Source organism: Tauraco erythrolophus, chromosome 14 (genome assembly GCF_009769465.1).
Source record: "Tauraco erythrolophus isolate bTauEry1 chromosome 14, bTauEry1.pri, whole genome shotgun sequence".
NCBI classification, from domain to species: Eukaryota; Metazoa; Chordata; class Aves; order Musophagiformes; family Musophagidae; genus Tauraco; species Tauraco erythrolophus.
The window spans coordinates 17083431-17099101 of record NC_141478.1 but is presented as its reverse complement, the minus strand read 5'-3'; the positions used below and the strand labels follow the sequence as shown (position 1 = coordinate 17099101).

At 38.0% G+C, this 15671-nt stretch overlaps 1 protein-coding gene across 8 annotated transcripts in view; it reads right to left on the bottom strand.

Annotated features, from left to right (window-relative positions):
• The window catches only part of TJP1 (tight junction protein 1), a 199049-nt gene that overhangs the window by 20238 nt on the left and 163140 nt on the right, over positions 1-15671 (bottom strand). For all 8 annotated transcript variants that reach the window (XM_086619995.1, XM_086619996.1, XM_086619997.1 and 5 more), the window contains 10 exons: positions 15502-15670; positions 14993-15137; positions 6930-7066; positions 4360-4465; positions 3362-3512; positions 2718-2826; positions 1832-2051; positions 1235-1419; positions 1007-1102; positions 494-576 (listed from right to left, as the gene is read on the bottom strand). In XM_086619995.1, coding sequence (XP_086476121.1) covers positions 494-576; positions 1007-1102; positions 1235-1419; positions 1832-2051; positions 2718-2826; positions 3362-3512; positions 4360-4465; positions 6930-7066; positions 14993-15137; positions 15502-15670 — 1401 coding nt within the window. The remainder of the gene's footprint in view (positions 1-493; positions 577-1006; positions 1103-1234; positions 1420-1831; positions 2052-2717; positions 2827-3361; positions 3513-4359; positions 4466-6929; positions 7067-14992; positions 15138-15501; position 15671) is intronic.

Here is a 15671-nt window from a genome sequence, read left to right as displayed (position 1 = left end):
GTATCGTGAACTAACACCCCAAGTTTTAAGGATATTGAGAAAGTGAGATTGAAGGACTTTTTTCCCTAGTCCTTACACAAAAAGAAAATAATGTCAAATTATTAATTTTTAAATTGAGGTCGAGGAATATTAAGGATTCCATAAATAAGTAACAATTTCTAGCTGCAACGTCACACCATGACTTTAAGTGAAAGAGGGAAGAGCTTTCAACAGCCTTAATAGAGAGAGGACAACACTCCCTGGAACAAAGCCTAGAATTACTTCTAGGCTGCAATTATTAATATAAAATAAAATAGATAAGAAAAAGGGCAGTGGGTTTGAGTTTTTTTTGTTTTGTTTTTGTTTGTGGGTTTTTTTAATTAACCAATAGAAAGATGAGAAAGTTATTTTTAAAGCAAATACACCCACTAGTTATTTTACATTTACCACACCCAACACTTCACCTGATAACACCAGTTTTGTGTCAAAAGTACAGCGACAATAAAAGACTTACTCTATCGATTATCTGTTTTATAGTGTGAAGACGAATAATGCCAGAACTACGTTGGTCAGTACCAGCATCTCTTGGTTCACTTTCTGGTAAAGAGGACACAGTAAAAATCTGTTGTGAGTTTACAACATATTCTACATTCCCTCATTAAGACAAACTAAACCAGTTCGTAGCTCAAATTGTCATTTCAGACTGAAGACACTCCTCCTGCTTCAAAATAATACACAAAAATCTACCCACCAATTAAGCCACAAAAATCACTACATCTTTACACAGATGCTTAGAAATAGGATAATAAGGTACTGAATTGAAATGAAATTTGAGAAGGCTATAAATAGAATATTACTTCTACCTTCAGAGAACTACCAGTAACCAAACAGCAAGAGCTTACATTTACTCTTTATTACTTTAGCTGTTAACATGTTTTACAAGGTGTTGACGATGTAATGTAGAAAAAATCTAGGACAAGAAAGTTGACTATTTCATAACTGCACAAAAGCCTGAACTCACACTTACTTGCAATTTGAAAGATATCTGGTTCTTCTCTAGCAAGTTTCTCCCGTGCAACATCAGCTATCGGACCAAAAATGGTTACAGGTCTGAGAAACCCAGCTAGAATGGAAGGAAAAAAGTCAAAATATATCGATTGCTTAAAACAAATGCAAGATACTCTTAAATACACAGGCTAATACAAAGCAAGCCACACAAACCTGTTAACCTGCAACAGTAAGAATAAAGCCATACCTTCCCGAAGAACAACTCTTTCATAGGCAGGAAACTTTGTCTGCACAGGTTGGGCAGAAAGATCTTCTCTGCTTTTTCGGAGATTTCTTTTTGAGCTACGCAAACCTCGGAATCTCCAAAAATCCGCTCGATCTCCTCCTGCTGTCTTTGGAAGCGTGTACTGTACGCTAGCTAGTTGCTCAGCTCTAACATGACAACAAATCCCAATCAGTTATCAAGGAAGTCAGCTTCTGAAGTAATGCTTGACTAGCATGCTTATACTTCCGAAAAACACTACCACCTGCTGAATCAAGCTTCTGTTGTTTCTGTACTAGAAAGCCCAAGAACTATTGAGGCTGGTATCACATTTCTAAAGGTTTATATAGCCTTGTCTCTTGTATTGAACATAAAGTTTTAAGTTTTTTTGTGGACTGTCCAGGAGTCAAAAGCAAATCTGTAGATCAGATACATCACTTCAATTTAACACTTTGTCAGTTTTTCTGACTGAAGCAGTTCTGTAAACTAGTATCCTACAGACAAGTCCAATCATTCATTATACAGATGAATAATTTACAATTGTGATTTTGAAACAGCAATTTAAGTATTTTAAGACCGTACCTGTTTTTGTTAGGTATGATACCTCTTTCAACTTCCTTGTGATTCTTGCCAATTCGAATTGCCAGCCACGAACCCAGTTTGCCATTGTACAGAGTGTCCACCACTCGGAACACTTCACCTTTGTTGAAGCTTAGTCCATAAGGAGATTCCTTCTCATATTCAAAATGAGTTCTGATATAGAAAGAATCCCCTACATCTGACTCAACGATTCGACGATAAACTGAAGAAAAGAAAAAGAAACCCCAAAATATAAAGTGTTACGTAAGTTCAAGTGATGTGCTTTTGCTCACAAGAATTACTCAGAACACTGCCTCACCTTAATTCTCCTGGTTTTAAATATAAAATATTAACTCAAGTAGCCTTAATGTCTCAGAGTTGCTCCATTTTAAGCAGCATAGCTATTAATAGCAAACTCTACGAACATAAATTCAACATTCATGGTCAAAAGTTTGGTGCTAGTGCAAGCTTAATTGAGCTCCCCTGGCAGGAACAAACCCTACCGGGAAAGAAGTTTGCATGTGCACGCACATCAACGTAATCATTCATTTTCGATGGCGTAACTACAACAGACTCTCCTGCTCCCACCAAGGTTTACTGCCAATATTTTTGTCAGATAGTAGGGTTTGGTTTTGGTTGGTTTTTGGTTGTCTTTTTTTGAGGAGGTGGTTTTGTTTTGAGAGCTCTGTTTGTGCGTTTGGGGAGATGGGGTGTACTGTTACAACATCAATCTCCAGTCCACTTACAGCAGTAACTTATTCCAAACCCAAAAGAATTTAATAATAAGGTGCCAATTTCTTGCAAGCCAGAAGTTAATCATCATTTGCTATACTTTTTATGTTCTTCCAAGCAGTCTGATACACATTGCTTCTGATAGACAAGTATTTACCATCTTTTTTCTTCTGTGCCAAAATGGTTACTTCTTCGCCTTTAGGAAGATCAAGCAAAAAAAGGACAGCTTCTTCTCTGATGATATTTGTGAAGTCTACGTTATTTACCTGGTATCAATGAAGTAACCAATTTGATTTAGCATATAACATTATAACAAGAGATTTAATAATACAATGAGAAATCTAAATTAACTTATTGCTTTTTTTTTAAATTCAGTTTCATACATATACAACAAGTGCATGTATCTCAAGATGCCTCTTGTACCTCTAAACAGTCCCACTTTATTACTTGATAAAAGTATAGCTTCCAGAATAATAGGCAGCTGTTCATTTTACATTCTTTAGATCAATGTCACAGAGCACCTATCAGTAACATATAGAGCCCTCTGACAATTTAGTGACCCAACAGTTAAAATACCCAGACAACTTTATCAGCTGAATTAGTCCAACAAGTTGGATGTAAAACTTACTAACCGTCATAGCTACAGTACAGTAACAGGAGATTTTGCTGCTATTAAGTTATCTAATAAGTGCACACAGGAAAAAAGCTGTACGAACTACAAAGGCAATATATTCAATACCACAGAAAGAAAACTTGCCTGGGTACAACAAAACATTTGTACTGTTGCTGGTTTTGACATACCCTGAGAATCTGGTCCCCTTCCTCTAATCCTTCTTTTGCTGCAGGGCTGTCTTCCAGAACACCGGCTACAAATATGCCAACATCATTGCCACCTGCTAGTCGCAAGCCCACACTATCTCCTTTTCTGAATTTCACCAGTTTCATGCTTGGCCTAGAGATTTAGAAAATAGTCCACTTAGAGGTGTAACAGTATAAAAAACCCTGGTAAATTTGAGACTGAACACATGCATAGAACGACTTTGTTTATCATTTCAGTTAGAGGCTATCATACTGTGCATACCATTAACTGCTTATCAATTGTAGCATTACAACACACTCATTGGCAGCATTTCAAAAAACCCACCTGTATTTATTTGTTTAGTGGGGTTTGTTTGCCTTACACTTATACAGTGATTTAAATGAGGCACTTTGACACTCTTCCAAAAATGTTCCTCCTTTTGAAGAGCTGTGTTGGCATATAGATCTATTTTGGCTCTAAAGAGATTAAGATGAATTTGAGACAAAACCAAACTAGAATCTATTCTCATGTAGACTAATGTCAATAAAAAGATATCCCAGTTCAAGTAGACTCATTTCCATACCATGACTTTGCACATTTCTGCAGTGACCTCTATCTATTGCTCCCCAGTTACTACGAAAGGAAAAGAATACGGTACAGTATCTCTCCTCTTTCTGGAGATGGGGACAGGACAGGAGGGGTTGGGGTGCCCAGGGAGAGATAAACACTGCAATTTCTTTTCACCAGTTGATCACTGAAACTGCTCATTTCCATAGAAAATTAGTAGACTTAGAAATAGTATATTACACACAATTTAAGTGTCAACAAGGCTCAGGAACAAACCTAAAATCTTCATCTCAGTATTTCTCACCAGAAGTGTCAGGACAGCATATATGGACTTTACACCAGACCACTTATACAAGGTTATTCATCACCTTGGATAAAGGCTTGGTTTGCTCAAGGACCAGGCAGAGTCAAATAGAGTTTAGAGTTACATTACCGAAGCATTCCATCCTCATGGGTTGAATTGGGTAAAGGACCATCAGACGGACTGACTGGTAAATCCACATCTGGCTGACCTCCTTGTGCATACACCGGCTTTGGTTCTATTAAAACATCCAAAGATTTCAAAAGTCCATTTGGTCATTTAAAGATGAGAAAATAAAACTTAACTAAGAGCTCAATGACTTCTTCAGTAGCCTCTACCCCACCTAAACCCTCTTAAAGTTAAAAGTGAAATTTTAGAAACTTACAGCAACAGAAGACACTCTCACCATGCCATTCAAAGCAGTGTGATTACAGGCCTAATTACAACTTAAGTAAAAACTCCAAAACTTCCTTAGTACTTCATTAAAAACTCTGAACATCATAAAACTTCCAAGAACTAGGTGGCTTCATGCTCGCAGGACCACTTTCAACTCTCCTGCTTCTCATCTTGATTTATATGACATAACTTGTTCATTTTCCATTGGCTCTATTACCTCAAGAAATCAATTTTTGAAATTAAAATACCAAACACTCAAACTACTGCTGCATGCCTTGAGGCCAGAAGATTTCAACGCTTACTGTGGTCCGTTTGGTGGTTCTCAAATATAAGCACTTACTATGGCTCTGCTGCACAGATTCTCTGGTATCGCTGAGAGGACACTGCCACTGCAATCCTCCCTCAATAACGGACACTAATGGGGGATCTTCTCTGCTACATCATTGCTCATGTGAGAAGAATTTGTGTTTAAGGCTTATCTCTGCACACTTGAAAAGCTGATTTCAAACTAGGCTGGCTTCAGACTAGGCTAGTATCCCTGATCTCCCCAACAACTATGCTGTCTTCCTTTCAAATCACTGAATGGACTAGTTTGAAATTGGGAATTTAAGACAATTTGGGAGTAATGCCTTTTCTCATGTGACATTTGTCCTTACCATACAGTAACATAACATTCAAGTCTTTAATGACCCTTTCCTAGCCTAAGCCTCTGATGACCCCTCTGAACAGTCTCCTTCCACCCTCCTTTGACACAATCAACCATGACAGTCATCTTGCCCTTAGTCTTAAGCAGCAAACTGTCACAGAATCTGCCAACTACTTTTTCTAACCACATTTTCATTATAGTCTTTGGAAGATCCTCATTTCCCTAGAGCTTTCTGTGAGGCTGTTGAAGGATTATGCCCTTTACTGCATCTTTTTATCTCAGACTATATACTATGGCAAGTTAATTTTATCTGTAGACACAAATTTAAATATTATCTTTATGTACTAGCCTACATCTCTGCCCATACAAACAAAACGTTTCCATGTGCCTCTTCCCATTCACACAAGAATAGAACACTTCTTCCCCTCTAAGCAACAAAATCTCCTGCTTGCCAGCCCCTCAAACTAATTATTAGTACATTACTTTGGATGAAGAACCATCTCAAGGGTCTCCTGTCCTGGCTGGCTTTGCACTATGCCAATTAGTAATCTTCAATATCGTACTGAAATACAGAATTCACCTTTCTAATCTCACTACCATATCCTTTTTCTATCTTGGCAAATATTAAAACTCGATTTGCATCTTTTCATAACAGTGCTGCAAAAGGTCAACTCCTATAACAATGTTTGTAATAATGGCTGCTGCATCAGAAAGCCTACTGTTCTCATCTTCAAGACCTTTCACAGTCTATCAACATCATAACTCTTCCAATTCTTCACTGAGTACTAAGGCAGTAGTGTCAGTGCTCATCCCGTAAATGTTCAAATATTTTCAAGCTTGAACATGCTTTTTCTCCTTCTACTCATTCTTTCAAGAGCAGGTACCTCTAAACCATCTGCACAGCTCCTCTTCATCCACTTACAATTTCACTAAAGCACCTCATTCTGTAAACAAGAATCTTATAAGACAGCCTGCTGAGAACAGTGTCCTGTCACCATATCATCTTATGTTTTTCTTGTTGTTGCTGTTTTGTTTTGTGGTTTTTTGTTTGTTTGTTTTTTTAACATCAACTGCCTTTTATCTGCTGCCATTTCACTTACCCTTCCTTTTTGGAAAAAAGGAATGAGATTCTGTTGTGGTTTCATTAGCTGTATTGCATTTGTTAATATGCCTTCTTGGTCCATGACTGTAGTTAGTAAGTGCTATGCTATCAAAGCACTTCAGAGTGTTTAGAGTTGTGTCTCAGGAATGGTAGTTCTAAACAGGCTTAACTACATCCTTGTTTAAATACAGTCTGCTACAGCAACCTGTAAGAACCAGTCTACTGCTTGACACTCAGAAGAAATATAACGGATTTTAACCTTGCTTGAGAAATCAGGAGAAAACTCTTTATGACTATCACCTACAAATACAGCTCTAAACATTGAAGTTTGACCCCTATATAATGGGCAGACACCACAGCTTAGGTTTTCAGGACCAAGACTCTAAAATATAAATGGGGTTATAGTTACAAAGACTGTCCATATTCAGAAATAAAAATAATTAGGACTTGGTCTGTTTTAAGACTTTAAAAATCATTCCACAAACACGTAATGGCATAGTCTTTAACGGTTATCCATTCTCAGTAACATGCATAATCAATAGATTTTAATGTTTTTACCTGGGAGTGGTGGAGTTTGTTTTTCAGTTCTTTCTACCGCCACCTCTTCCATAGCTTTAGAAATATCATCTGTATTCTTTACAGGTGTAGAGACAGCTCCTGGTTTAGTTATTTTCTCATCTTCTCTGCTTCGAAGACTATATTAGAAAAAAAGATTCCACTCTGCATATAGAATTGTTTCTATGACCTTCGTCTACTAAGACTAAAGAATAAATCCTTTTATTCACGAAGTTCAGGTTTGTTGGGTAAGAAGTTACCAATTAGTATTTAACAAGGTTTTGTTGTTATGATTATCACTTTATTAGTAATTTTTACCACTTCGAAATCCAAGTATTTTGTTCCTGAAATCGTGTTAATAAAGGACTTCTCTAGATATGGCTGTTTAGAAAGAGGAACAACACAGTAAAACAGACTGCTCTGCTTCAAGCATGGAAGTCATATACATGCTGCATATTGAAAATTACATAAGAAATTAAGCAAAGTGAAGAAGGAGAGAAGAACAGTTACAATGGTCTTTTTCTCACCCCTCCCTACAGATGTCATGGATTTTTAGACTAATTTCTTAGGCTTTGCTGAGATGAAGCTAATTTATCTGCTGCTTTGTGTGGCAGCTGCTATGGAACATAAGTGCTGCCAGTGTCACTCCTGGTAGGGCTTTACAGAGATAAAAGGTAGAACACAAACATGCCCCTAATTTCTCAGCCTTCAGAGGGAATGAGGCCTCCAATCCACAGCTGTTACAAGCCAGGAGTGCTTCTCATACACTCAGTCATCCACATATTTTAGAAAAAGACAACTTGCTGCTTCTTATGCATTTCCTATACATGCTTATGGTGTAAAACAGACATATATGACAAGTTAAAAAATAAAAAGACCACCTCTTGTTCTTCAAACAAACAAGAGCAACAAAAGCTAAAAGGAGCATAATTTCTACTCTTTTAGCTCAAAAGATCCGGTATTTTTGTATTGTTATATAGAGGTACAGCTACCAGCAGTACCACAGTAGAACTGAACAGAACATATGTTGTTTGTTGAAATGTTAACTGTTACACTGCTATCTGTTGAACACTAAATGACTTAATAGGGTTGGAGCAGATGAATACTAATAATCATCTGGAAAAACAAGAGTAGATCAATATATTAAAAAGACAGTCTTAATTTCAGAGCATGTACATTCTAAAAAAAAGTCATGAGATGCTCAAAATATCTATTACATCCCAGGGAGTTGGCAAATAAGCAACAATATAACAAGTATTTGAGAGGAGACACACCAAATCACAGCTTTTTATATCAATATCAGACTTAATTGCCAAGGAGGGGAAAAAAAGATACATCCTCCAAGATAACAGCTTGGTCAGTAGGTGCAAGTCCATCTCCTCATAAAGGAGAGGTCTGTATTTGGGAGAAAAGAGAGTTTTTTCAGTACTGACAGCTAGATGGTGCTACTAGGCAATAATGAATATCACTTTCCATGAAGTACAAACGTATCGAAAAAAAATCCATTATGCAGAGTAAAGACTGTTTATTTTGATCTGAACCAACACTTCAAGAGTTGGAAGTATGACTTCGGAAAACAGATCCCAGCAAATCTACTCATTGAAGATGCGTGAGAAAGAATAAAAGAAAGAGTAAACATCTACATGCAAGTAGAATGTGCTTTCCTGAAACAATATGAAGTTTGAAACATCAGAAACAAAGCTTAGCTCTTCAGCCAAGACATACAAAGATTTTCAGTACCTTCTTCTGCCAGTTTTAAAACCGTGTGCCTGAAGGCACCTAAAAAACCCCAGAACATGGAAAAATACTGCAGCCATCACAATAATCTGGGAAGACACAGGCATCCTTGCATTGCAGACAACCACCTTGTTCTAAGTCATTGGTAAAAATCAAGTACAGCAGACTAATTTTTAAAAACCTTATTTGTGCCTTTTTTATTCTGTCCCTTTTTGAGGGCCTCCAGAGTTGATTAAAATGATGTTAAAACCATTACGTATAGCAAAATGAAAAGTTAGCTGTTATCTTCCTACTTTGTTTCCAAACTTCATCGATAAATATTTTCTTAGTCCTCTTTCAGATTTCTAGGATATTTTCATTTGTAGTAAAATTAAGTGCATGAGCTAAAAACGTATGCATTTTACTTCCAGCACTCGACCAAAATGACTGGACTCCTCATTTCCTTGAAAACAGTTCCTGGCTCATTAAAAACACATACATTTAGCTGTTTAAATGCATACTAAGCATCTTACAAACAAAAAAGGTCCTGTAGTAGTGTAAGCTACAACTAATTCCTCTCCCGTCCAAAGATTTTTGGGAAATGAGCACTAGTTACTGAGATATTACATTAAATTTCCCCATAAGCCCTCTCTACCTGTTTCCAAGCCATCTCCTAATACTAACAGAAGCATTATTCCAGAACAGTAGCATCTCTGTTTCACTTTAAAAATAAGGCTAAAAATACCGCAGTTACTACATCAGGACAAAGTTCATTTTACATTTCCTCTCCAAATACCAAAACTGTAATTTTGGTAGTCCAAAACCACTGTAATTTTATGCTGCTTTTATACCTGCATATATCAAAAAAGAGCATAAATATGGAAGAAAACAGCTCTCAAAAACAGTAACTAAAATACTGACACAGAGCACAGCACGAAACACAGTCAGGTAAAGATCTGAAGAAATAAGCTTCTAGGCTGGGCTACCTCTGTGCATGTAGGCAAATACACTCTGCAACCGAAATGCCTGCAGAAAGGGCAGTTCTACTCTATGTAAGACTACAAAGTTTAAATGGAAAAAAACTGATAGAAACACAGTTGTGACAGAACAAAAAGGAGAAGTCAGAACAGCGGAGAGCAGATTTTTTTTTCTTGATTTTGTCTGAATTGTGCAGTAAGCACTGAATATTTTACATCGCAAGATGATACAGGAAACAACTCGATGCTGTCACTGGTTCTAGGTGATGGAAATTTGTTAAAAACCGACAGCTGCATTTCCCAAGAGACAGAAGTGTTGTTCACTACGCGCTCTGTGACACTATTGTTTAACATCTGTGCTGGCAGGGCCCCCTTTACCTCACTTCCTCTCCTCCATTTAAAGTATGCCTAAAAAGCATTTTTAAAAAACCTTCCGTCACAAAATGCAGAGTCAGCTACACACTAGTGCTATCAACTGCAGCCATTACTTCAGAACAAAAAGATTGTTCTAACACACAGTTAGAATGTTTGTTTGCACAGAAAGTCCTGAAAAATATGAATATGTAGGCTCTTTCCACACGTGTTTTCAGCACATTTCAAACCGTTTAGCATGAGAAGATAGTAAGAGTCAAGAGGCATCTTCCTAAGTACATTCAAAACAGGGTTGATTTTTGTCCCATGTTCCAGTTTTTCAACTTGTTTTGAAAACGGACAGAACGACAAATCTCTCATACTATATGTAAATGGAGAACTGTATTAAAGAAGTCAACCTCATCCTTTCAGAAATAAGGATGATCGCTTACAGGAATTTCTTCAAGCTATCACACCTTTCTGACTGAGGCTGAAATGTTAAACATGTCAGAAAACCTTTTTGCTGTTCCAGTGCCCAGATGAGGAAGCCAGCATAAGAGAGAGTTCCCAAGTGGAAGTTCTTTCAGCTGGTGAAGGGCAGCCCAGAGATGTTATCTGGTAGGCTTGTCAGCACCTGGCTATAGATGCCACTTTTCAGGATGGGTCACACCAAAAGCTTGTCTAGCTCGACCACTTGTTTCTGTCAGCTTTAAGACCACATAGGTAAGAAAGAGTTTATGTGATACTTCCCCCTCAAGCACTCTCCAACTTAAGGTCCAGAGACCTCATTCCAGCTTTTTAAATACAGCTCTTAAATTATACAAAGTTGCCTTATGTTGTCTGACATTCTATATTTAAGATGTGTTCTTCCTCTGCCTAAACAATTGTTGTTCTGCATATCTTTAAAATGATACATGTTTTAGAACTATACTTAGCCTTTAAAACATGATCTGCTCAGAGAGCTCCTCCTCAAAGCCAAGCCATACTTGTATCTTATATTCATTCAGTACCTAATTCAGTATCAGCTGGCTATAAATTTTCCAAGTCTCCAGGGCTACGAGTACTTATCTGTATCTGGAGATTTGTAAGGTTCTCCTTCTCTGGATTCTTTTCAAGACTGACTATAGATAACTTGCAGTTCTCCACAAATGAAAATACCAAACAAGCACAATTAGTCCTTTTTATTAGTCAATTAAGATCAGCATGTTCTAGAACCTGAGTTTTAGAAAGACTGTTCAAGAGACATCTGTGAACTTCCTCTAGACTAAGGAAAACTACAAGTGCTATTTAAGCTTTGACAAGAGTTTCAAATAGCAATTGTTACAGAAATTCCATACCCAGGAAAACAGCAGCCACACTGGTGTATACCAGAATGGAATACTGAAAGACGGACAACATTGAATACCCTGTCAGACTCCAGAGCAACACCGAAGCAAGTCTGTTGGCAGATTTCTGTAGTGCGTTCCCAAGTGCACTACCCAAGTGTCAGTCTGTAGTTCAGCTTGTATGAAAAGACTAAGGATTCCCCTGGAAGTTCTCTCCTCATTAACATACAAACACTTGGCAGAACAGGGTCTAAACAAAGACTCATTATCTTCAATACATTTTGAAATGTTCTCCTTAAGCTCAGATTGAGGATTTTTTGCACCTTCTTTTCCTCAGCCTGTTGCTCTCAACTTTCCCCTGCCTCCAGATTTTTCATCGAATTCAAAAAAACATGGAGCAGTCAAAACTCATTTGACCTTACAGCAGATTTGAACTTGCACAAAAAAACACAACAAAGAGAAGTTGCTTTTAACATGTTTTTCTTTGTGTGGCTCAAGGCTCAGATTCTCTAATCTTGAAAGGGACATGTCCAACAGGAAGTTAATCCATGCCAAGGTAGCTCTTGTTCATAAAGTAGATATAGCGGATGCATTCAGAGTTGAGATAACTTCAAAGTTCCTTCTCAGGAAGGATTTAATTCTTCTGACAGTGTAGTCCATAGGGAGGAAACGACCATCTACCTAAACCACTGCAATAGGACAGGAAAGCACTAACACTAGGGTGAATCAGTTATAGTTTCAGTTTTGATGGATCCCCCCCCCCCACCCCCGCCACAAGCTCTTTTCACACTGCATTAGAAGCGTATGTCAAGAAATAAAGGTTTTAAATTTGACAAGAGACCTCATGACCTTCACAATCAAATTTTTCTAGGCGTCTTCCAGTTTAAGGGTATATCCAAGAAGGCAAATCCACAAAGTCAATTTCGTTGACATTCAGAACTGCTCAGCAGAACATTGCTAAATGTTGATTTTCCTTATGCTTCGACTCAGACTCCAAAAATTTTATCTCTCAGTTTCTTCCTTAGGAGAGTCAGAAAAACACCCACAACAAACAATCAAAACAAACAAAAAAACCCACCCCCAAGCCCCATCTTTTTCAAACCTAAACATCTCAACAATAAATAGAAACATGATTCCCCTCATGGCACATTCTTAGACAGCTACACCAAGACGTGCGAAAGAAGATGCAGACTACTCACTGATATTGAATTTCCAACACTTCCTTCAAAATCAAAGCTATGGAGCTATGACCTTTCTCACCTGAAGAACATGTTGAGCTGGCCAATTGTTTTAATTTATTTCAATATGAAGAAAGGAAAAACCAAGGTAACAGCTCACTTTTATTTTTTTCTCAGACATCACAGGGATAAAATAATAGCGCAAAAGGCCAAAGGGCTCTCGACATTCACTGTTTTTGCTCCTGCTTATGAAAGCAGGAATTCAATCCATCTAGTCCAGGATGGAAAAGTTTATGGCTTCTTTCTAAATAATGGGATTCTACTAATCGTTAAGTGCAGCAAAGCCATGACAAAACTCTGGAACAAGCAGAAGTCTGTAGTTGTACAAACCCTGAAATATTAGGTCACAGTTCAAAATTACCTAGACAGGTTGAAAAAATAGTTTGACAGGAACCTCATGAAGTTCAACATGAAGTGCAAAGTCCTATACCTGGGGAGAAATGAGCTCGTGTACAAATATACGCTGGGGGCTATCCAACTGGAAAGCAACCTGGCACAAAAAGGCATGGGGGTCTTGGTGGACACCAACTTGAACACAAGTCAGCAGTGTGCTCTTGCAGCAAAGGCAGCTGCAATGGTCTCCTGGGCTATATCAGGCAAACAATTGCCAGCTGGTCAAGGAGGGGATCCTTTCCCTCAACTCAGCACTGGTGAGGCCACATGGGGGGAACTATGCCCAATTCTGGGCTCCTCAGTACAAAAGAGACATGGACGTACAGACAGAGCAGCAAAGAAGATGAAAGGATTGAAACATCTGTACTCTAAGAAGAGGCTGAAGACAGCTGGAACTGCTTAGCTTGGAGAAGAGAAGGCTCAGGGGGAATCTTCTATGTATATAAAATACCTGAAGGGAGGCTACAAAGAAGACGGAGCCAGGCTCTTTTCAGTAGTGCCCAGTGGCACAAGAAGAGGCAATGGGCACAAACTGAAACAGTTGGCTCCTTCTGAACATCAGGAAACTCTTCTTTACTGGGAAGGTGGCCAAGTGCTAGCACAAGTTGCCCAGGGATGTTGTGGACTCTTCACCCTTGGAGATACTCAAAAAGCCACCTGGACACAGTCGTTGTCAACTGGCTCTAGGAGGCCCTGCTTGAGTACAAGGGGTTGGACAAGATAACATCTGCAGATCCCTTCCAAGCTCAATCATTCTGTCATGCTGTGACAAGAACTTCAAAATATGAAGATAGCTGTTAAAATTTGAGCTAGCCCTCCCTGCATTCCAGCTCTCTTAGTTCTCATGACTATTCTACTGAGCTGTGAAGTGTGCACTTCAAATCGAATGAAGAATCAGGGCATCCCTGCATCTGGGGCCCTGCTTTTAAGCTTTTCTCATCAATATGAGGTTCGTACCTGAAAACAAACTTTCATGCCTTGTAGTCCATCAAAACAGCAAAACCATCTGTAATCCATAACCAGGTGTACATGCAGGTAGAATCTGTCTTAGTGTTTTATTAAGCCTTAAAAGACTCTAAAAACCTTGAAGGTGTTAATTGTTGTTTTCCCCTCAGGCAAACAAATCGTTATTAATAACCAATCAGGCTTATCTTAGTTTTACGGAACCACCACCTGCAATTTGTTTTTCAGAATTTTTGACAGCATCTAAAATACTTCAAATACAGGCTCTGAATTTGGAATTTGCAATAGATCAAGTCTAACCTTTGCTCCATCATCTATGAGCACTCATAAAGTAAACTTTTCTCTTGCAAGTATTTAGAAGAATCTAAAATCTAACATTGAAATTCTATTTCAATAAATTAAAATGCCCATTTCCAACGAACTATGAAAAGGCAAAACAGGACAGATTCATGTTATTCAAGGCTGAAGCTTCACATGGCAGAATAAAAATTTTCAGACCATACAACAGATTACTTCTCTCTGAATCAATATAAAATCAGACTTACTTACTTCAGAATTATCATGTTCAAATATTGAAAACTGCATTTCAAGAGCTACAGCTGCTGTGCAACACACCTTATTTTGTGGGAATTAAATGTACTCAGAAACATAAGGTAACTTTTAAAGAAGGCTAGTGAGGAAAATAAAAAGCCTATGCCTAAATAAAGCAAGATTTCAACAAGTTTACCCAGGTTGGACATATAATAGGAACTGTGCTACTAGTCATCTCAAATATCTTTGCAGCTAACTGCTTTCTAAAACCAAAATGTAATTACATATGTTTCAGTAATACGTATCTCTATCAAACTTACATTGTCATTCATACAACCATGCTCTAAGATTATATTTTAAGAAGGAGTAACACTGAAGTTAAAGGTTCAATTTCTCCTAAAGCCTAAGAAAATCTGGATCATTATCAGCTGCATCTCTTCAGAGAGAGAATGCTGTATTACTACTATCACAGTTCTGTGTCATATCCATCACACTATATAAATCCAAACACTCCTACAACTTATACGTCACATTAAACAGTCGATTTAAAAATAATACAACGCTGCCATCACCTGCCGTTGTTGGGCTGCTGTGGAGAATGTCTGGAATGGTCTGAAGGCTCTGACCTCTGGTCAGGAGATCGTGAACGACTGCGGCGGGGCCTGTCATGTGATCGGTTGGAATGATCTGATGCCAGCGACTGAATTTCTGAAATGTCTGTTAAATAAAAGTTGTTTTTTCATGAAATGATTGTAATTAAAATGGTGGTATGACTTGCTTAAATGGAAATAAGCTTTTGCAGAGAATTTTTATGAAGATGTTTTAAATCTATGTTTATCATTTCAAAACAACTAAACATAACATTCCTGAAAGAACAACTGCAGGAATAGGAACTGTATCTTTTCCTCCATTGTTTTTGAAGGAGTGGATTTCAATCACATTTGAACAAGAATTTAACCACGTGACAATCTTACTCCTAACTCTTCTCCTCCCCACCCTCTCATCCCACTTAGGTATTTCACATCTTCACAACACAGGGGATTCTTCTCTCCATTTGAAAATCAAGTTTATTTATACTCACCATCTCTTTCTGAAGCATTAGCAGAATGAATACTGTCAGAAAGATCCGGGACATTCAACAGTGTAGCTCGTTCATCTCGCTGAACAACCATCTTCAACTTGCCTTTTGACCTTTCTATTAGTGTTTTTGCATCTGCTAAGGACATATTTTCCGTCACTGTGCCATTTATC